The sequence below is a fragment of the Pelophylax lessonae genome (genome assembly GCF_965119305.1).
Source record: "Pelophylax lessonae genome assembly, chromosome: 3".
In the NCBI taxonomy this organism is placed as follows: Eukaryota; Metazoa; Chordata; class Amphibia; order Anura; family Ranidae; genus Pelophylax; species Pelophylax lessonae.
The window spans coordinates 651,744,108-651,765,532 of record NC_138770.1 but is presented as its reverse complement, the minus strand read 5'-3'; the positions used below and the strand labels follow the sequence as shown (position 1 = coordinate 651,765,532).

The 21,425-nt window shown below is 43.1% G+C and overlaps 1 protein-coding gene across 29 annotated transcripts in view; it reads left to right on the top strand.

The window, feature by feature from the left end:
- Positions 1–306: 306 nt before the first annotated feature.
- The window catches only part of NRXN1 (neurexin 1), a 2,145,734-nt gene continuing 2,124,615 nt past the window's right edge, over positions 307–21,425 (top strand). For 7 of the 29 annotated variants that reach the window (XM_082249487.1, XM_082249500.1, XM_082249485.1 and 4 more), the window contains exons 1-2: positions 312–510; positions 4,994–6,288. In XM_082249487.1, coding sequence (XP_082105613.1) covers positions 5,565–6,288 — 724 coding nt within the window. In that variant the 5' untranslated portion in view covers positions 312–510; positions 4,994–5,564. Of the gene's footprint in view, positions 511–4,993; positions 6,289–21,425 lie in introns of all 29 variants that reach the window. The other 22 variants (XM_082249486.1, XM_082249495.1, XM_082249496.1 and 19 more) reach the window with 9 other exon arrangements.

The window sequence follows — 21,425 nt, the reverse complement described above, 5'->3', positions numbered from 1 at the left end:
TCTGATGTCTGCAATTAATCTGAGCCTGAACAATCTTTAATTCGATTGTGAGCTCTGCTGGTTCCATACAAGTGCCATTTAAAGCACAAGCCTGCATCATCCCAGACCCAGCAGCCTTGCTATGTAAAGGAGTGTCGGGGAAGCCTCGCCCGCCCATCTCTCCGGTAAAAGCCTCCATGGATCAGCACCGAGGAGGGCTGCTGTAGCGCTGCATGGCCGGGTCGGAGCCGTCGCTGTCCATGGTGCTGCAGCAGATCCCAGGCACAGTAAACCCCGCCTCAGTCTGCAGACGGACAGGGACAGGCGTCATGTGAGTCCCTCCTCCTCCTCCTCTCCATCCTCTCCATCCCCTCCTTCACTCCTGGAGATCGGAGCACAAGCCTGGAGCTGCTGGAAAGGCAGAGCGCTGTGTTTGATCCCAAGACCTGGGCAATTGTCCCCCTTCCCATGGACTGATCACCACCACCGCCATCACCTCCATCCAAGGCCAGCTCTGCTCACCCGACGCAGGTAATTACCACCCCCCCTTCCCTTCCTTAGGTGGAGGAGAAAGGAGAATTGTCGGGGAGGGTGATGATGCTCAGGGCTGGGTGCGCTCCCAGCATATTGAACAGGTACCAGATAATGGAGCAACTTGGGGGCTGCAGTGATGATTCCTTATTTACCAAAAACATGGACCATGGTGGGCTCCATCCATCTGGTCCTGGGTAATGTCTATGCGACGGAATAATGAAGAAGAAAAAAAAAATGGGAGGGGTGGGTTGGATTAGGCGAATATGAGATGTGATGCACCCCTAGTGCTATTTCTCAGCTTCATTATCTTCTATTTCCCTGATTGTGGCTGGAGAAGTCACCCCCCCCCCACACCTCCTCCTTCCTCCTATTCCTTATTTTTTTTTTTTTTCTTCAGAACTGCAGACACGGTGCTGTAGGTACCCAATCGATCTTCTCAAGCAGGGATGGATTGGGATCAAGAAATATGATGATGAAATGAGAGGAAAGATTTATGGTTAAGGTTTTTTATTTTTTATTTTTTTGTTTTAGAAGATCTTGTTGGGACCTCATGTCCCTTTTTTGCATCCTCTAGTTGGTGGTTTCTTGGGGGGGTCTTTTCCAACGCAATAAGGATTCCCCTAAAAGATTGTAAATGCCATTTATATGAATGTACAGTATTGTTGTAAAGGCGTCGAAGCTCCATATCTAAGCCTACTGAAGGTGTAGATGACAAGTCAACTTAAAATATTAGATATTTTTTTTTTCACAACCATACTAGATTGTCCAATAAGACTTTGGTTGATGGTATTGATAAGGCATTGGCGGTGTATCATGCTTGATAACAAGCCTTAAGAGCTTTGCACAGTCTAGTGTATACACACTTATTTAAATACACATCTATTTTTCTACATTTATGGGTCTACCTTTGCATGTCTCGAGAGGGAAATGTTTATCTTGCTCTATTTAAAGTGCATGCGGATTGAACTGGGATTTAACGCTTTGCTGGCATGGTATGTAGCTATTCTTCGAAGGGATATTGTGTTTCCTGTCTAAGTTCAATAACAAGGTGTAAGGGTTAAGTTGAATAACAGTGTCTCAAGGTTTTAGATTAAATAATATCTAAGGTTTAAGTCAAAATAACAATGTATCAAGGTTTAGGTCAAATATTAATGTATCAAGGATTACATTCAAGAATAGTAAATTAAGGCTTAAGTCATATAACAATGTATCAATGTTTTGGTCAAATATTAATGTATCAAGGATCACATTCAAGAATAGTAAATTAAGGTTTAAGTCGTATAATAATGTATCAAGGTTTTGGTCAAATATTAATGTATCAAGGATTACATTCAAGAATAGTAAATTATGGTTTAAGTCATATAAAAATGTATCAAGGTTTAGGTTCAAGACTAGTGAATTAAGGTTTAAGTCATATAACAATTTATCAAGGTTTTGGTCAAATATTAATGTATCAAGGATTACATTCAAGAATAGTAAATTAAGGTTTAACTCAAATATTAATGTATCAAGGATTAGGTTCAAGACTAGTGAATTAAGGTTTAAGTCATATAAGAATTTATCAAGGTTTAGGTCAAATATTAATTGATCAAGGGTTACAAAATAGCAATGAATCAAGCTTTAAGTCAAAATAACAATGTTTTAAGGTTTAGGTCAAATCGTAATAGATCAAGGGTTACGTTAAATAACAACCAATCAAGGTTCAAGTCATACAACAATGTATCAAGGTGTAGACCTTCTGGCTATATTCAGCTACACAATAGAGAGTGCTTTGCTTGCTAGGTGAATTCACTGGTATACAGGCTTCCTTGTCTGTAAGACTGGTGGTGGTGCCACCTCATGCAGAAACTTTGCCCATTGGCAATCTCTTAATGTGTTGGTTAAGGGATCACCTTTCTCTGGTCCAGTTATGGCAAGGGATCATCCATGAAAGCAATGTATCAAGGCTTTATTTAAATAGAAATATATCAAGATTTAAGTCAAAATAACTATGTATCAAGGTGTAAACCTTATTGCAATATTTGGTTACACAATAGAGGTTGCTTTGCTTGCTAGGCAAAGTCACTATAGTATCCAGGCTTCCTTGTCTGTATTATGAGTGGGAAGACTGGTGGGTGGTACCACCTCATAATGGAACTTTGCTCATTGGGGGTTCTCCAAATGTGTTAGTTAAGGGATCACTTTTCTATGGTCTACTTGTGGTTAGAGATCATCCATGAAAGCAATGAAATCAAGGTTTAAGGGAAATCATTAGTATATGGGCTTCCATGTCTGTAATATGAGTAGGAAGCCGGTGGTGGTGCCACCTCATGCAGGAACTTTGCCCACTGGTGTTCTCTGGATTAATTGGTAGAAGAGATCACCTTGCTCTGGTCCACTTGTGTTGGGAGATCATCCATGAAAGCAATGGTTTAAGGGAAATCACTAGTATCTGGGCTTCCATGTCTGTACTATGAGTAGGAAGACGGTGGTGGCGCCACCTCATGCAGTAACTTTGCCCATTGGCATTCTCCAAATGTGTTGGTTAGGATATACCCTTGCTCTGGTCTACTTGTGGTGGGAGGTCATCCATGAAAGCAATGCATCAAGGTTTAAGTTAAAAAAAAAAATCACGTCATATGTTAGGGTAGCAATGGGGTTTATTTACTAAAGCTGGAGAGTGCAAAATCAAGCTCACTTATGCATAGAAACCAATCAGCTTCCAGGTTTTATTGCCAAAGCTTAATTAAACAAGCTGAGGTTAGAAGCTGGTTGGTTTCTATGCAGAAGTAAGCCTGGTTTTGCACTCTCCAGCTTTAGTAAGTAAATCCCAATGTATCAAGACATAAGGTAAATAAAAATAAATCAAAGCTGAAGTGAAATAACAATGTTTTAAGGTTTTTGGTAAATAATGAATCAATGTTTAGGTAAACTAACCATGTATCAAGGCTTAGGTTAATTAAAAATGTATCATGGCTTAAAGTAAATAAAAATGTATCATATCTTAAGTTAAATAAAAATGTATCATATCTTAAGTTAAATAAAAATGTATCAAGGCTCAAGTGAAATAACAATGTATCAATGCTTAAATCAAATAAAAATGTATCAAGGCTTCCGTTTAAAAAAGAAATGCACCAAGGCTTATAACAATGAATCAAGGTTTAAGTCGAATAACAATTTATCAAGGTGTAAACCCTATTGCTATATTCATCTACACAATAGAGGGTGCTTTGCCTGCTAGGCAAAGTCACTAATATCCAGGCTTCCTTGTCTGTATTACGAGTGAGAAGCCTGGTGGTGGTGCCACCTCATGCAGGAACTTTGCCCATTGGCATTCTCTGAATGTGTTGGTTGGAGAGATCACCTTGCTCTGGTCCACTTATGGTGGGAGAACATCCATGAAAACGGGGGCACAATGCGGTGCCATAAATAAAGCTAGTTTCTGCTTGTAAAAAAAAAAAAAAAAAGGTGTTAATTAGGCATCGAACTGTCGTGTCTAGGCAATAAATTAGGAGGAGAAAATGCATGCAAGGGCTTGCAATGGCAGATTTCTATGTACAATGATCACCTTCTGCAGCACGTTTGCTATTGTCTCCCTCCCTGATCTGCTTGTCAGGGCTTGTTTTTTAACCCATTGCTGCAAGAGGGGGGAGGAGGAATAAATGCCATGTCGAAAGCAGGCAAAGTGACAGATGTGCTATTGATGGCTGGCTCTTATTAACATGTGGATTTCTGTCTAAATCCTCTAGCTCACATGTGAGAGATGTAACAGCTGTATTAATGCTTAGGAAGGGTTTATGCTGACTAAATTGCGCCTGGGTCTCTTAATGAGGAAGCGGATGGCATGAGTGTGTTTGGTGGGGGGGGGGGATTAACTCTTTGGCGAGACGAGGCCTTGGCAGCAGTGAAAAGGTTAAGGCGCTTGGGAGACGCTTAAGAGCGCATGAGCCAAATTGGATTTTTATTTGCTGTAGGAGCGATCATGGTATTGCTGAGAGGGGAAAAGAGGCGAGGTAGCCAAGGAAATAATACCTGATATGGTGATTACATCTCTTCAGTATTCATTCACATTCTACCTCACCTTGTGAAAATTAAATGTTAAGGCGCGCTTGCAGCTCAGCTCGCTAGCAACCTGCTGGGTTAGTGCGCTCCCTCATCATGTTTCCCAACACATTGGAAGTGACTGATAGCTTTGTATAGATTTCTTCATAGTGTATGAGATGTAGATAAAATTGATAAAGTCCTGAAGGAAAATTGCTTGGTAATAGTTTCAGTGTACAAGGGATATTTAATGCTTTGTTGTGATGCTATGCATAATTTGGCTGCATATTCATTTCTCGTTTTGCTCTGACCTGCAATAAAAAAAATAAAAATAAAATAAAAAATATTTTTTAAATCGATTTATTGTGCTATGTTGGTTTGTATTTTATTGAATCATGCTAGATTGTTCTCTTGCAGAAGTTGCAGATGATATACTTACTGATATTTAAATTGCTTTCAGATTGATGGGTTGTATTAGACTTCATCTGAATGGGATCTCATTGTTGTTGTGGAAAGGAAAAAAGAAGAGTTGTTAAGATTTTTCCATGTCGAAGGCTTGCTTCGTTTTACCAGTGCATCATTTCTGCTTGAGCTGGAGAGAAAGATCTAGGAGAACCATGAGTGATGATTCATGCCCTCTTTTGTAGTGCCATGGCAAACCTATTGATGATCTATTCTTACTGTGGGATTTAAGTAAGAAGTGAAGAGAAAGGTGTATGCTTAGCTTTGGATAGTCTCCAAAAAGATTATCCAGATTTGGATGCTAAAAAAAAAAAAGTTGGGACTTCACCAAATTATACTAAAGAAGAACTGGATGCCCACCATGCATGATACCATGGAACATTAGAGCTCCATAATTTTTTCAATTTTTTTTTTCTTAATTGTGTGTTTGGTCTAACTGGCTGTCCACTGACCACTGGTGGACTACAAGAGTGAGGCACAATATTTTTGTTGGATTGGTCCCCCACTAAGAAGTCAATCTGGAAGATCCACGCAATTTAAAGGACCCTCAAGACATTAAGTCATTGAAAATGGCTAGTGTCCTTAAACAGGGGGGGCTTATTATCTGGATGATCTTAATTCTTGGATGCATGGTGGACCTGGGCTGTGGCCTAGAATTCCCTGGGACAGAAGGCCAGTGGACTCGCTTCCCTAAGTGGAATGCATGTTGTGAGAGTGAGATGAGTTTTAACATGAAGACCAAAAGATCGAGTGGACTCGTTATATACTTTGATGATGAGGGTTTCTGTGACTTCCTGGAGCTCATTCTCTCTGATGGAAAACTCAAGTTAAGCTTTTCAATCTTCTGTGCCGAACCAGCTTCTCTCCTAACCGATTTTGCAGTTAATGACAACAACTGGCACTCAGTGGTCATCAAGAGAAATTTCAAGAACACAACGTTAATCTTAGACAAAGAAAGTAAGTGGGTGGAAGTAAAATCGAAACGGAGAGATATGACGGTCTTCAGTAATCTTTTTATAGGTGGGATCCCACCAGAACTAAAATCTTCCACGCTCAAACTAACGTTCCCAGCAGTAAAAGACCACAGCCCCTTTCAAGGTTGGATAACTGATGTCCGGGTCAATTTCACAGACTCCTCTCCTGTAACCTACAGTGACATTAAGTTGGAGGACACTACAAACCCATGTGACAAAGATCAGGTTTGTCTAAATGGCGGAATTTGTTCAGTTGTGAATGAAGAAGCCACGTGCGACTGTTCCCAGACCGGTTTTCAAGGGAAAGACTGCAGTGAAGGTAAGAACAATATTCCTATTTGTCTTTCTTATGGTCGGATCCTCATTTGTGTACATAACTATACAGTTGAAGAGTAATTGCATGTTTGTAGATATTTTCGTTTTTCAGTTGGTCCCCCTTTTTTTCCTTGGCCGGTCCTTATTTATTGTTGCTTGCCCCTTTTCTTTAAGTAAGTTCCTTTAAAAGAATTAAACTGTTATTGTTGGATCATAAAATAAGTACATAAATAAAGCAAGAAGATACGTTTGTGCATTATTCACATGAGATCAGAAGGTTCAGACCAGGGCCGGAGTGGGACTCATTTTCAGCCCTGGAGTTTCATGCCTTAGACCAGCCCACTTAAGTTCACGACTGACTATAATAAAATAATAATATTAAAACCTCAGAATATAAGTTTGCAATGGCGCACTGTTCTCTACAGCCTTGTAATTCATTCAGGGAGTGAGAGAAGGAGGGGTGAAAGAAAGAGGGAAGGAGAGAGAGAGAGGGAGAGGAAAGAAAGAGGGAAGTGTGATACATACAGAGTACAGGGTTTAGCAGCTTATTATGCACAAAGTGCAGAGTTTAGGGGGCGTTATGTACAGAATGCAGAGTTGAGAAATGTATTACACATAAAGTGCAAGTTTGAGCAGTGCATTGTGAACAGTGCAGAGTTGAGGAATGTGCTACGTACAAAGTGCAGAATTCAGCGGTGCGCTATGTACAGATTGCAGGGTTGAGGAGTGCACTACCTACAGAGTGCAGAGTTGAGGAGTGTGAGTGTGCTTTGTACAGAGTTGAGGAGTGCACTAAGCACAGAGTGCAGAGTTCAGGAGTGTGCTTTGTATATAGTGTGCAGTGTACAGAGTTCAGGGTTCCGGAGTGCATTGAATTTTCAGTACAGGGTTCAGAATTGTGCTAGATAAAGAGTGCAGGGTTCAGAATTGTGCTATATACAGAGTGCAGGGTTCAGGAGTATGCTATATGCAGAGCCCAGGAGTACGTTACATTCAGAGTGCAGATTCAGGAGTGCACTGAATACAGAGTGCAAGGTTCAGGATTGTGCTATGTACAAAGTGCAGGGTTCCGGATTGTGCTCCGTACAGACTGCACTATGTGCAGAGTGCAGTGTTTAGGAGTACATTGCATTCAGAGTGCGAGGTTCAGGATTGCACTAAGTACAGAAGGCAGGGTTCAGGAGAGCGCTATGTACAGAGTGCAGGGTTCAAGATCGCACTACCTACAGAGGGCAGGGTTCAGGAGTGTGCTATGTGATGAGTGCACGGCGCAGGACTGCACTATCTACAGGGTTCAGGAGTGCACTACGTACAGAGTGCACGGTTCAAGATCGCACTACCTACAGAGGGTAAGGTTCACGAGTGCGCTACATATAGAATGCACGGTTCAGGATTGCACTACCTACAGAGGGTAGGGTTCAGGAGTGTGCTATGTGTAGAGTGCATGGCTCAGGATTGCACTACCTACAGGGTTCAGAATTGCACTACGTACAGAGGTCAGGGTTCAGGATCGCACTACCTACAGAGGTCAGGGTTAAGGATCGCACTACCTACAGAGGTCAGGGTTCAGGATCGCACTACCTACAGAGGTCAGGGTTTAGGATCGCACTACCTACAGATGTCAGGGTTCAGGAGTGCAGTACTTGCCAAAACGCATGTAAAAAAACAGTCCTTTGGGGTGGTAAATCTCTTCCTCACCTAGATACTTCCGTGCCCACAGAAGTATCGCAGTGAGGAGATTTATCGTCCCCAAGGACTGTTTTTTTACATGCGTTTTGGCAAGTACTGCAAATGTAAGTGTTTTTAATATTTTTAAAATACCTCATTTTTAAGACCAACTATGCTAAAAGCCTATTCTTTCATACCTTGCGTACTCATTCCCCAGCGGAGTGTTTTTCAGCGGAAGAGGAGTATACATCTTGAGTGGAACCACACCTGACTATAAACAAACATACAAAAGGCACAATATAACCTGTAATGGGTTAAAATTTCATTGCACATGGAGGTGTTTTGTAAGGGCTTCCTGACACACAGTTGCTGATCTACAGATGGCCGTTCTATTTCTCACACATTATATTTATTGATTTTGCATATTAAGGATATTATAGTATGTTTTCTGTTTCACTATTATACATGCTTTTTGGAAGATTATTTAGGATCTTGAGTATATACATATATATGTGTATGTAGGTTAGCACTGTCACTTCACTGCAAAGTAATATATAATATTGTTCTTTTTGTTATTTCTGAAAAATTGCCAGGTTTGTGTTGGACAGCTTATGCTATGTACAGAGGGCAGGTGTGCATATCTCACAGGTCAACCCTTCCCCTCCCCCCCCCAGTACAGAGCTCTCTCCAAAATTTCTGCCCCCTCCCTCCCATTACAGATCTTTTCTCTCCTCCCTGCCCAGTGCAGTACAGGGCTCCCCTCCCTGTCCTCTGCCCCACAGAAAAGAATAGACTGTACCTTACAGGTCAGGCTGATGCCATGGGCTTCTTGTGATACTGTAGGCTCGAGGCAAGAGCTATGTGCCCCGCCCCCTTCTCGTCGATCCACGCCCCCTGCTCATCCTGCCACGCCCCCTCCTCTGTTGAATATGCATGAAGAGCAGGGAGGGTTTTGAGCGTGCTGCCGAGATTGCTGTCACTTATAAAACACAGAAGCTGGCAATGCAAGGAGGCAGCGCCGTAGGTCCTGGCTGAAAAAAAAGCCATTATTCCTGCATTAAAAAAAGCTGCTAGCTGTCCCTGGGTGCCGCCTTCTCCTCCTTCGCTCCTCCCACCGGCAGTCCCCGCCCCAGTCGGCCGCACAGTGAAGATGCAGGGAGGAGGTGGGTGGAGCCACATGCCACACATTCCAATAGGCGCAGAGGAGGACGAGGAAGATCCTCCTCCGCCGTGCATTCTGGGTCCTCTTCTCTGCACGTCACTGGTTGCTAGACGCCAGGCGGCTGGCCATCTTAGCAACCAGTCTAGTGCAAGCTAAAGGTGCTGCTGCGGTGTCCTGGGGATCAGATCGGGGAAATTGCCACCCTGCGTGGGGCCTCCCAGGCAACTTGGCCAGTCCGCCCCTGGCCATGACAACGGCCCTAGTGGTCAAAAAAACTGACCAGCCCACCGGGAATTATCCCGGTGCTCCCGATTAGCCAATCCGGGCCTGGTTCAGACAGACCTTAGCCCTATATACATGTGAACCATATTTTTAAGTCAGGGTGGCATAAAAATGCTCTAGGATATTTGCCTTCACACTAGACATGAAAAATTGCATAAAATATTTGGCCGCACCAAAATAATTTTTCATCGATGACAAAAAACATTAAAGGATTTATTGTTCTTAAAGTGTTCCATCACACCTGACTTGACTAAACCATAATCTTTAAGACAGAACTGGGGCAAACCAGGGCCAAAGTGATTGCTCTATATTTATTGGAAGAAAACATTCTGTTAAATATGGAGCAATCATTCTGCCCTGGAATTGTCCTAGTTTCTTGGTGATAAATGTTTTATTAAATTATATCTGGCTAAGAGTGAATTGAGTTAAAGGCTTACGTTAGTCCATACTGCAGAATTTGAGTGTGACCAGAACCATTAAATGAAAGCAGAATAACATATCTGACTATATGAAATGTTACACAAAGTTGTAACCCAGGAGAAGCAAGGTATTTTTGTTGGTGGCCTACAACTATTTTCAACCATGTCCTTGGTCCAGGATGTTATGGTATATGTACTGTATGCTTATCTATAAATGTCTTAGATAATACAAAGGTTAACTTTAAAGAAAGACTTCCATAATTAAAGAGCTTCTGATAATGTTTACAAATTTATATATATATAAATGAAGGCCTATATATGAACGAAGGCCACCAGAGTTGGCTTAAAGGAGCAGTGATGATCAGCACTGCATGTGTTCTTATAATTTCACCTATAGTTCTCATCAAGAAACCAAAACTCAGTAGAGGAAATACTCACACTTATGTGGTACGTCATCCAAAACTCACATATATAAACAAAGTCCACTTTACTCCCTATAAGTGCCGGTTCACACTGATCCGACTTGGACCGCGACTTGTCAGGCTCGTCGCGCTCCCATTGTTAGGTACAGGAACTGTTTTAATAGGAGCTACACAAGTCGCTCCGACTTAGAAAAAGGGTCCAGTACTACTTCAGGGCGACTTGCATAGACATTCATTTTATGAAGTCCGTGCAAGTTGCGCCGAAGTCGCGGTGCACGCGACATCACAGGTCGCCCCCGAAGTCGTGCCGCTGCAGTGTGAACCGGCACTTAGAGTTGGCTTAAATGAAACAGTGGTGATCAGTACTGCATGTCTTCTTATAATCTCACCTATAGTTCTCCTCAAGGCCAAAACTCAGTAGAGGACATACTCAAACTTAAGTAATACATCACCCAAAACTCATATATATGAACTAAGGCCACTTTACTCCCATAAAAGTTGGCCTAAAGGAGCAGTGGTGATCAGTATGGCATACTTCCTATATTCTTCCCTATAGTTCTCCTCAAGGCCAAAACTCAATAGAGGACATTCTCAAACTTATGTGGTATGCTATCCAAAACTCATATATATGAACAAAGGCCACTTTACTCCCTATAAGAGTTGGCCTAAAGGAGCAGTGGTGATGATCAGTACGGCATGCCTTATAATCTCACCTATCATTCTCCTCAAGGCCAACCTCAGTAGAGGACATACTCAAACGTATGTGATGCGTCATCCAAAACTCATATGTTTTTACATTTTTGGTGGTGTAAGAAGGGTACAATCCTTTTCTATGTTTTTATTGTCTATGTCCTCACTGGAGACATTTTTTTATCGCTCTCTGTTCCACTGTCCCCTTCTTATAATCTCACCTATAGTTCTCCTTAAGGCCAAAACTCAGAAGAGGACATGCTCAAACATATGTGGAATAACATACAAAACTCATTTTTATTTTTTTTTAAATTCTTGGTAATGTAAGAAGAGTAACCTATTCCGGGGCTTTTATTGTCTATGTCCCAACCAGAGACATTATTTTCCTCACTTTCCATTCCACTGTCCTCTGGACTAGGGATGATCGAACTTTTGAAACGTTTGGTTCGACCAGAACACCCGAATTTCCCTACACTACACTACGGTCACCCTGACACTTAAAACTATCCCTACAAAAACTAGATTATTGAATCTAACTATAGTGGTATATAGTGCCCTAACTACACTGCATATCCCTTTCCTCACACTAAAAGAACAGCTCCATACAGCAGAAGATAATTGCACAATGATACTGGAGCTTTACAAGAAGCAGGAGAAACACAAATGCTTCCACTCTCTTCCGCAGCCTCTGTATTACAGTGCTAGAGGTTTGGCGGGGCTATGTTATATACTGGGGGGCGTATTCACTCCTGATTGGCCTCTGGACACCGTAGTCACTCCAATCACATTCCTAGCAGATTCCTGCCCCCTCAATTGTCTTTTACTGATGTTTCTGGGCCAATCACGTGCGTTTAAAGCCCAGTTCCTGTCCCATTGCATTTTGGGCGGTTCTGGTGGCCGAATTCCGAACTTTTACCGCAACAAGTTCAGAATTCGGCCGAATTTCGAACACCCAATGTTCAGGACGAACTGATGGTCGACCCGAGCTGTTCGATCATCCCTACTCTGGACAGGAAGTCACAGGAAGTCAAAGGAAATCACCCAACAGCTATAAACAGCTCACAAAATGTCTGAACCTTCCCCAGTTTGCCAAATAAATAAAATGGTTTTTTTTGCTGCCCTTGTCTCTGTTCTTGATATTTTCCCTTCATTCCTGTCCTGGTGACCCCAGCCATCCAAGCAGGAAGTAATAGGGAATCTCAACAGGACACACTCAACAACAAAACCTTAAAAAATGGTGCTTACACTTCCTCCCTTTTTTGCAAAGAAAAGAAATATAATTTTGGTGGAAGTCCACTTTAAAAGAGAACTTCACCCAACTTCAGTTTTGGTTGACCATGGGTGGATATAAACTCTTAGTTCCCCTTTTGAGATCTTTTTTCGTGTTATACAAATTTTTAGGGTGTAGCATTAAACATGGACACATTCCCCAACCCTCCTAACCTCAAATCACACCCTTAGGCTTCATGTATTGAATTTAGGAGCTTTTGTAATTTTTTTGCCAAAGCTCCTAAACTCAACTCCATAAAAACATATGTGTCTATATACAAATAGGCTTTTAGCTGTGTTTAGGAACTGCTCCAGTTAGGGGAGGTTTAACTACCCTCTCCTGAATGCAGAAGAATCACATTCAGGATAGGAACATTTTGACTACTGGCCCCCTAGAAACCACATAACATGGAAAAACTGCGGCAAAATCGCATTTTGCCGCGGTACATCAAGGCCAAGTGTACATGAAGCCCTAATCACAAGGTGCTTCTTCCTGTTATTTTCTTTTTGGCATACAGCCATGTCATCCTTTCACATGGATCTGTGACTAGTGGCACTGCAAGTACCGTCTCGGGTCCACTCGGCCCTGCTTGGCCCTGCTTGGCTCGGTTTGGTTTTCCACTGCATGGTTCCGCATGGTACGGTGTTGGAACGGTCCGGTACGGTTTGGTACAGTTTGCTTTTCCACTAAAGTAGTAAGTGGGTGGGATAACAACGATTCTCTGACCAATCAGTGGCTAGTAGTGGCAAACAGTCAAGGCTGCATGCAAAGGATTGTGGGATATTGTATCGGTACAGCCCTCTTGGAACCACAAAGAGGTGGTACTGTTTAAGCGAGCCGTACTGTCCGGTTCCATGTAGTGGAAAAGTACGCCGTACCGTACCGAACCGTTCCAACGCCATACCATGCGGTACCAAGCAGTGGAAAAGCGCAAAAGCGAGCGGAACTGTTCGGTTCCATGCAGTGGAAAAGCGCCATAGGAGGCCTACAAGTCCCACATGCAACCGCCAACAGAGAAATTTACAGATAGCATTGGCACAAGTGTAGTGACATCCCAAAAATTGGGAAATAGAAGGACCCACCTGGGTCTATGTTAGGAAGGACCTCCCTGGACGATTAGGGAGGTATTTTCCTTTACATTAAACCTCTCATAATGGGACTTTAAGGGCCACACTTGTTGTCCATTGTTTACTTCCTCCACTTCCTTCAGCCCCATAACAGAAGGTCCCAACCTTCAAACGGACTAGGAAGTAATTAGTGCAGGAGCCTGTGGTTTGCACAAACAGTGCACTAATCCTGGTTGCATTGCTTTTTAGGTTTGACTGTAAAAATATAATAAATGCCCATTTTTTATTCTATGAATGTGGGTGAACTTAATTTTTGAACTATGCTTTAAAACCAGTTTGACTTCATATTTCTCTCAAAGACTTCAGTGAAAAGTTCACCTTGTAGTGATTTGTGTCTCTGTCCCATCACAGAAAGTCGTAACTAAAGTGAGGTAGAGTGGGGAGGAATGAGAACATCTAGTAGGTTCTTTTTGCTGCCTGCGTCCCCGTTATCTGGATTCCTCCTCTCTATTTGTCCTGTTTACCATTATCAATGAAAGTGAAAGTAAAAGAAAATCCCAAATTTTGGGTTTTGCCCCAGAAAAGTAATAGGTTACAAAGGACTGCTAAAGTGTGGAAATAATGCCGGCATCCCTATAATCTGAAATCTTTCTACAGATCCCCACTCGGGTGGAATTTTTTAGGGCATAAATCAAAAACAGTTAAAAGCGTAAGATAAGTGCCAGAACGGAAAGGATGCTGATTTTTTCAACACCCAGATTAATCTGTGCACTCCATTAGTGCGTTTCCCGGCTCCGCCTGCTTTGTTACTTTCTGGCTACGCCACGTCTTCTGCTGATCTTTATGGGCAATCCATACGGATTAGGTTACACCTCCCTCCTGTATGGGGGCCATTAAAGATTTACCCACACATCTGGGTCCTGTTTAATTATACCCCTTGGGGTTCGGGTGAGCTCTTTGGGTCGTGGGTTCCCCCTGGAATGACCTCCTGAGTTGCAGATCGCGGTCAAACAACCAGTGCTACATTTTTATCCATGCAGGTTCTCCATTGTTGTACAATTCAAACTGAATCAATGCAATTTGTAGTCCTATACCCCTGAAGAAGAAGAAAAAAAACATTGATTTTTCGAAACGCGTTGTTGGGTGTCTCCTGTTACCAACTGTCCAATTAGGCTACGGCGGTTGTACAACATTTTATTATAACCGTATTGTTTTATATGTTTGTTTATTGTTATTTCCATGTAAGATATACAGTATGCAATAAAATATGTATGTTTTTTTAACGGTTTTTGATTTATGCCCTAAAAAAATCCCACCCGAGGGGGGTCAGAAAAGTAATAGAGGGGAACTCTTCCAATGGGGATACTAGTTCTGGTGGTCTAGAGATCAACAAGGGATTCCCTTAATTTGCAGGAATTTCCTTTTTTAGCTTCCTGCTTTGGCTATGGGACAGGAAGTGAAGGGGAAGTCTCTCTAATGGGTTACAGATAGCAACAAAAAAATCTGATGAGGGTTATAACCCCTCTCCCCCCCCCTTACTCTACCCATAATGAAAAAAATATGCATATTGGTAGGGGGGCTGCACCCCCAATGTACGGGGTCGCCACTGCTCGTTAATGTAGAATGGGGAGTCTGCAGGGGTCTGGTTCCTTCAAATAGAACTATAGGCATTTTTTTTTTATTATGGTAGAGTAAAGGGGGTGGGGAGGGTTATAACCCCTGCCAGATTTTTTTTATTGTTGCCATCTGTGTCCCATTAGGGAGATTTCCCTTCACTTTCTCTCCCATAGCCAAAACAGGAAGTGAGAAGAAATCCCTCCAGAGTGAGGGAATCCCTGGTGGAGATAATTGTAAATGGAGACAGAATAGTATTAGTCCAGTAGGATATTACTTTAGCTATTGATTGTTTTTATTACTATTGTCTGTCTAGCCGTGGCATTAGTTATTCATATTAATAAAGTTGCATTTGTTCTTATTACTATTGTCAGTAGTAGCGCTGTTAGTGTTGGCCATTGTAGTATGAAAGCTGAACTCCAGGTAACAGTTATAGACACAGCTGACCGTTCTTCTCTCTGGAATGATCACAGAGCTCCTGTGATCCTTCTATATAGGAACACAGGTCTCTATGGTCATTTCAAAAGCCACGCCCCCACACAGTTAGAAAACACACCCCTAGGTACACATTTAACCCCTTGATCACCCACAGGGTTAACCCCTTCCCTGCCAGTGTCATTATTACAGTAACAGTGCATATTTTTAGCACTGATTACTGTAGTAATGTCACTGGTCCCCCCAAAAGTGTCAAAAATGTCAGTTAGGGATCCGATCTGTCCACCGCAATGTCGCAAAAAAAATTCGCAGATCGCCGCCATTACTAGTAAAAAAAAGAAAAAAAAAACAATAAAAATAACGTAAATCTTTCCCGTAGTTTGTAGACGCGAAAACTTTTGCGCAAACCAATCAAAATACGCTTATTGCTTTTTTTTTTTTTTTTTTTTTACCAAAAATATGTTGCAGAAAACAAATTGGCCTAAAATGTTAAAAAAATTAGATTTTTACATTTTTTTTTTTGGGAATGTTATATAGCAGAAAGTGAAAATTATTGTTTTTTTTTTCTTCAGAATTGTTGCTCTTTTTTTGTTTATAGCGCAAAAAAAAAAAAAAAAAAATAGCAGAGGTGATCAAATACCACTAAAAGAAAGCTCTATTTGTGGGGAAAAAAAAGGACATTGATTTTATTTGGGTTCAGCGTCGCACAATCACGCAATTGTCCAATAAAGTAACGCAGTGCTGAATCGCAAAATATGGCCTGGTCATTAAGGCCCCGTTCACGTAGGGGCGATCCGACTTCGGGGGGCGACCTCCAAGGTCGCGGTGCGAGCAGCGCACCGCGACCTCGGAGCGGCCACCTTGGACTTCATAACATTGAAGTCTATGGCGGTCGCCTCCGGGTCACCCCAAAGAAGCTCCGGACCCTTTTTCTAAGTCGGAGCGACTTGTGTCGCTCCTATTAGAACGGGTCCGCAGCTTCCCTATGGGAGGCGACCTACGGCGACCTGTGAGGCGACCAGGTCGCCTTAGTGTGAACGGGGGCTAATGGGGCAAACGTTCCAGTCCAGAAGTAGTTAAACCCAACACCAAAAATGTAATATATAGCAGCTTACAATTTATTAGTTGTGGTGGCTGCATTTGTTTTCTTTTCTGTGGCTTCAACCCCCCCCCCCCTGTATTCACCTGGTGATCTGGCCAGTAACACACCTTCTGTTTTAGTGAGACACCACTCTGGAGGAATAGGAACAGGAGGCACAACGGGCAGCAGCATTGTCAGTCCGAGGTGGAGGGTAATGTTAAATGTATTAGCAGATTTAGATACAATTGAAGCCAAACTCCAGCTCACACATTATAATCAGTTACAGCAAACAATAAACTGATACATTCTGCTGGAGAGCGTGAGCTGACTTGCTGGCTGGATCACCAGATGAGAATAGAAGAAAGTCTAAAAGAGGAAACAAATGTGGCCATCACATCTAAGAATGGCAATATAATAAATGTTTTCTTGTGGGTTTAGTACAGCTTGAAAAGTATCCTTCCACCTCCAGCCTCTGATTGGACAGTGAATGGAGAAGCCATTGACCAATGAGCTCATCTTTCGGTCCCTCTGCGCTCTCTACTTCTATCAGCATGATATATACACCGCAGTGCAATTGATTGGCTCCTTGTGCTGCTTGCCCCACCCCCCGGCCCTGCTGTACATGGACTGCCAAAGACACATTCTAGTACTTACACTGCTTGCATTTAAAGAGAAAAAAAAACACATTTAAACATTTTTAACTTAAAAGTAACCATTTATTACCAATTTATAGATGTGGTGGCTGCATTTGTTTTATTTTTTAGGCTTTCTTTCTTCTGTTTTCATCTTGTGATCTTCCCAATAATTCTGTTGTTTTCAAAAGCTTAAGCTCTCCAGCAGAATGTATCAGTTTACAAGGATGAGACAAACCATTTAATGCTGGCGGGGGGTGATTAAAACGGTCAGCCTTTATTTATTCATGTAAAACCTGTTTATCTCTGCATATCCCCAAAGGAAACTGTAACTGATTATAAAGGGTGAGCTGGAGCTTGGCTTTAGGCCCCGTTCACATAGGGGCGATCCGACTTCGGGGGGCGACCTCCGAGGTCGCGGTGTGAGCAGCGCGCCGTGACCTCGGAGCGGCCGCCACAGACTTCATAACATTGAAGTCTATGGCGGTCGCCTCCGGGTCGCCCCAAAGAAGCTCCGGACCCTTTTTCTAAGTCGGAGCGACTTGTGTCGCTCCTATTAGAACGGGTCCGCAGCTTCCCTATGGAAGGCGACCTACGGCCACCTGTGAGGCGACCAGGTCGCCTCACAGGTCGCCTTAGTGTGAACGGGGGCTTAGATTGTGTATTTACAGTAAATCAGCTAGTACATGTAACACTCCCCCACCCCCCCAGACTGATAATGGTGCTGTCCAAAGGTGCTCCCTGTCCCCCCCCCCCCAGACTGACAATGCTCCCCCCTGCACCACGCGCGTACTATCTAGTTTCGTGCAGCCAAGCTACTGCGGCGGGCTGTTGGCAAGTGGATAATAGTATTACTATTATTATTATACAGGATTTAAATACAACACATTTCAATACAGAAGGAATAGGGGGCCCTGTTCGGGGAGTTTACAATCTAATGGGATCTAACAATCTATCCCCATGACTAAGTTCCCGGGGAGGGGGGGCAGAGCGAAATGCGTTGGTGATGTGGCCTGGGGGGAGCCCAGGCTGAGGTTGTCTTTCCTACTATCTTAATACATGTGTGGATGTGTGACACCCGGGATCTCTTCCCTCCTCTCTCTAGTGGTCACAGGAGCTGGGATGAGCTCCATTCCCACGCCGGCACTCCCCCAGCAGTGGATGCAGCCATCATCTACATTGCTTCCCGAACCGGCACACGGGCCAGAGCGGCACACTAATCCTCCAGGGCAGGAGGTCCTGGGAGGATCGGAGAGGATGGTTTGGGTGATGGGGTTGGGGATGTAGCTGGGGGGCAGTGATGTGAATGGCTTTGTATGTTGTGGTTAGTATTCTCAATTGTATTTGTTGGGCTAGTGGAAGCCATTGACGGGATGGACAAAGAGGGGCAGCGATCCAGGTTTGGTTAGTAAGGTTTATAAGTCTAGCAGCAGCATTCAAGATTGACTATAGGGGGGAATAGCCTGTGTAAAGGTAGTGCGACGTGTGCACGATATGCATAGGGCAGCCAGGGGTGTAACTACAGGGGTTGCAGGGGTTGCAATTGCAACCGGGCCCCATCCTCCAGGGGACCTGTGTAGCTCCCTGGATAGGGTTGGTGGGGGCAGCATGTAGAGAAATCACTGTCCTCCTTTTTCCTCCTGTAGCTGCAGGAGGAAAATGGAGGAGATTGGTTCCTCTGTATGCTGCCCCCGCCGCCCCTCCTATCCAGTTCACATGTGTGCTGCTGTCTCTGGGCCCCTGTGTGCCCCCCCCCCCCCCCCACTGTGCTCCCTTCCCTCTCCTGCCGGCTGATGCAGGGGATGTGTCACAATAGAGAACCAGGAAGGGTCGGTAAATATGTAATTTACCAGCTCCTTCCTTTTCTGAATGGACAGAGTCATAGTCAGTGACATTGTAAAAAAATAAAATAAAATCATAAAAAAAAATACTATTAAAATACCAAAAAATAAAAACTACTGACACAAGTGGGGGAACTTACAGGATCACAAAGGTCACACTTGCAACCGGGCCCTGGCATTCCACCACCGTGGGGAGGCCCCAAGATGGCAGGAAGGGGGCCCACTGCAGAACTTGTGAAAGGGTCCCGCTGCGGGACCATAATAAAGGGCCCCGCAAAGAGAGTAAAGGGCCCCAGGATCAGTGGGAAGAGCCCCAGGCTTGAAGGGAAGGGCCTCGGCCTGGGGTTCGGGGGGCCCTTCATGGTTTCTTGCACTGGGGCCCTGAGGGTTCTAGTTACGCCTCTAGGGCAGCCTATTCACTTGAATGGGTTGCCCTACGTGCAACAAATGCACCAAAGTAGCCCCTGCTCCTTTTTTGGGCAGCAGGCCTCACTCGTTTTTGCTGTGCGTGTTTTGGTGCATTTTTCACGCGTTTTGTTGCAAGGCAAAACGCACATCTCCTAGCCGCGTTTGGAGTCCCATTAAGAAATAATGGCATTGCAAGTGCGATGCGCATTTTTAGCACGTTTTTTAGGTATTTCTGGGAACGGGAGCATTTCTGAATGTTTTCCTGGAAGGGGAAGCTATAAATGAGGCCTAAAGGTAAAAATTGTTTAGACTTTAGTATTACTTTTATTCAGCATGTTGGGAATGACAGATGTCGAAGCTGGCAAATGAAGTCAATGGGACTGCGCCAAATGCTTGGCTCGTGGTTACAGCATGGAATTCCCAGGAAAAAAAGAATAGTCTATCAGGAGATTGCATTATCACCTCCTGAACGCTCACAAACCTCTTCACAGCTGCCTCTGAAAAGCGATTTACTGTACTTCACTTTTCAGGGTGCCAGTGTGAAAGAGGCCTAATAGTAGAATTAGCAGAAGCAGAGTAATGTTATGTTTTAAATTTATCATCGTAACCGTAATTAGTTACCGCATCTTCCTGCAAATCAATAGCAGTATTGGTAGTATACCATCAGTGCAGAATTATCTGTGGCTGTGGCCGTATCAATCAGTATTGGCAATATAGTATTGATCATATAAGAGTGGTATAAAATTATCTGTGGCTGTGGCCTTATCAATCGGTATTGGCAATATAGTATTGATCATATAAGAGTGGTAAAGAATTATCTGTGGTTGTGGCCTTATCAGTCGGTATTGGCAATATAGTATTGATCATATAAGAGTGGTAAAGAATTATCTGTGGCTGTGGCCTTATCAATCGGTATTGGCAATATAGTATTGATCATATAAGAGTGGTAAAGAATTATCTGTGGTTGTGGCCTTATCAATCGGTATTGGCAATATAGTATTGATCATATAAGAGTGGTAAAGAATTATCTGTGGTTGTGGCCATATCAATCGGTATTGGCAATATAATATTGATCATATAAGAGTGGTATAGAATTATCTGTGGTTGTGGCCTTATCAATCGGTATTGGCAATATAGTATTGATCATATAAGAGTGGTAAAGAATTATCTGTGGTTGTGGCCTTATCAATCGGTATTGGCAATATAGTATTGATCATATAAGAGTGGTAAAGAATTATCTGTGGTTGTGGCCATATCAATCGGTATTGGCAATATAATATTGATCATATAAGAGTGGTATAGAATTATCTGTGGTTGTGGCCTTATCAATCGGTATTGGCAATATAGTATTGATCATATAAGAGTGGTAAAGAATTATCTGTGGTTGTGGCCATATCAATCGGTATTGGCAATATAGTATTGATCATATAAGAGTGGTATAAAATTATCTGTGGCTGTGGTCTTATCAATCGGTATTGGCAATATAGTATTGATCATATAAGAGTGGTAAAGAATTATCTGTGGTTGTGGCCTTATCAATCGGTATTGGCAATATAGTATTGATCATATAAGAGAGGTATAGAATTATCTGTGGTTGCAGCAATATCTGTCAACAGGGATGAGACAAAGGGGTGGACAGGAGGGTTGGCTGACGTGGGCACTGTGGTATCATATGAGGTGGGGCGGGGCACCAAAAGGACATTAAGGAGAGGGGATTTGTGTTGGAAGGGGGAATTTTGGGGGCAGCAGGAGGTAAGTATTGTTCTAGGAGGTAAAATTTGCGGTTGGGGGGATGCTAAGAGTGGTGATTTAGGGAGATTTGCATAGGGAGGGGAAATGGGGAGAAGAAGATTTGTACTAGGATGGGGGATTTGTGCTAGGAGGGGAGATTTGAAGTGGGGGAGGGAAAGATGTGTAGTAGGAGGGGAAATTTTAGGGGTAGAGGATTTGAGCTAGGAAGGGTGAATTTTTTTGGGGGGATGTGGGACCAAGATTTGTGCTGAGAGGGGGGATTTGAGGGAAATTTGTGCTGGAAGGGGGAGATTTGAAGTGGGGAAGGGAAAGATATGTACTAGGAGTGGAAATTGTAGGGGTAGAGGATTTTAGCTAGGAAGGCTCAATCATTTGGGGGGGGGGGGGGATTTGTGCTA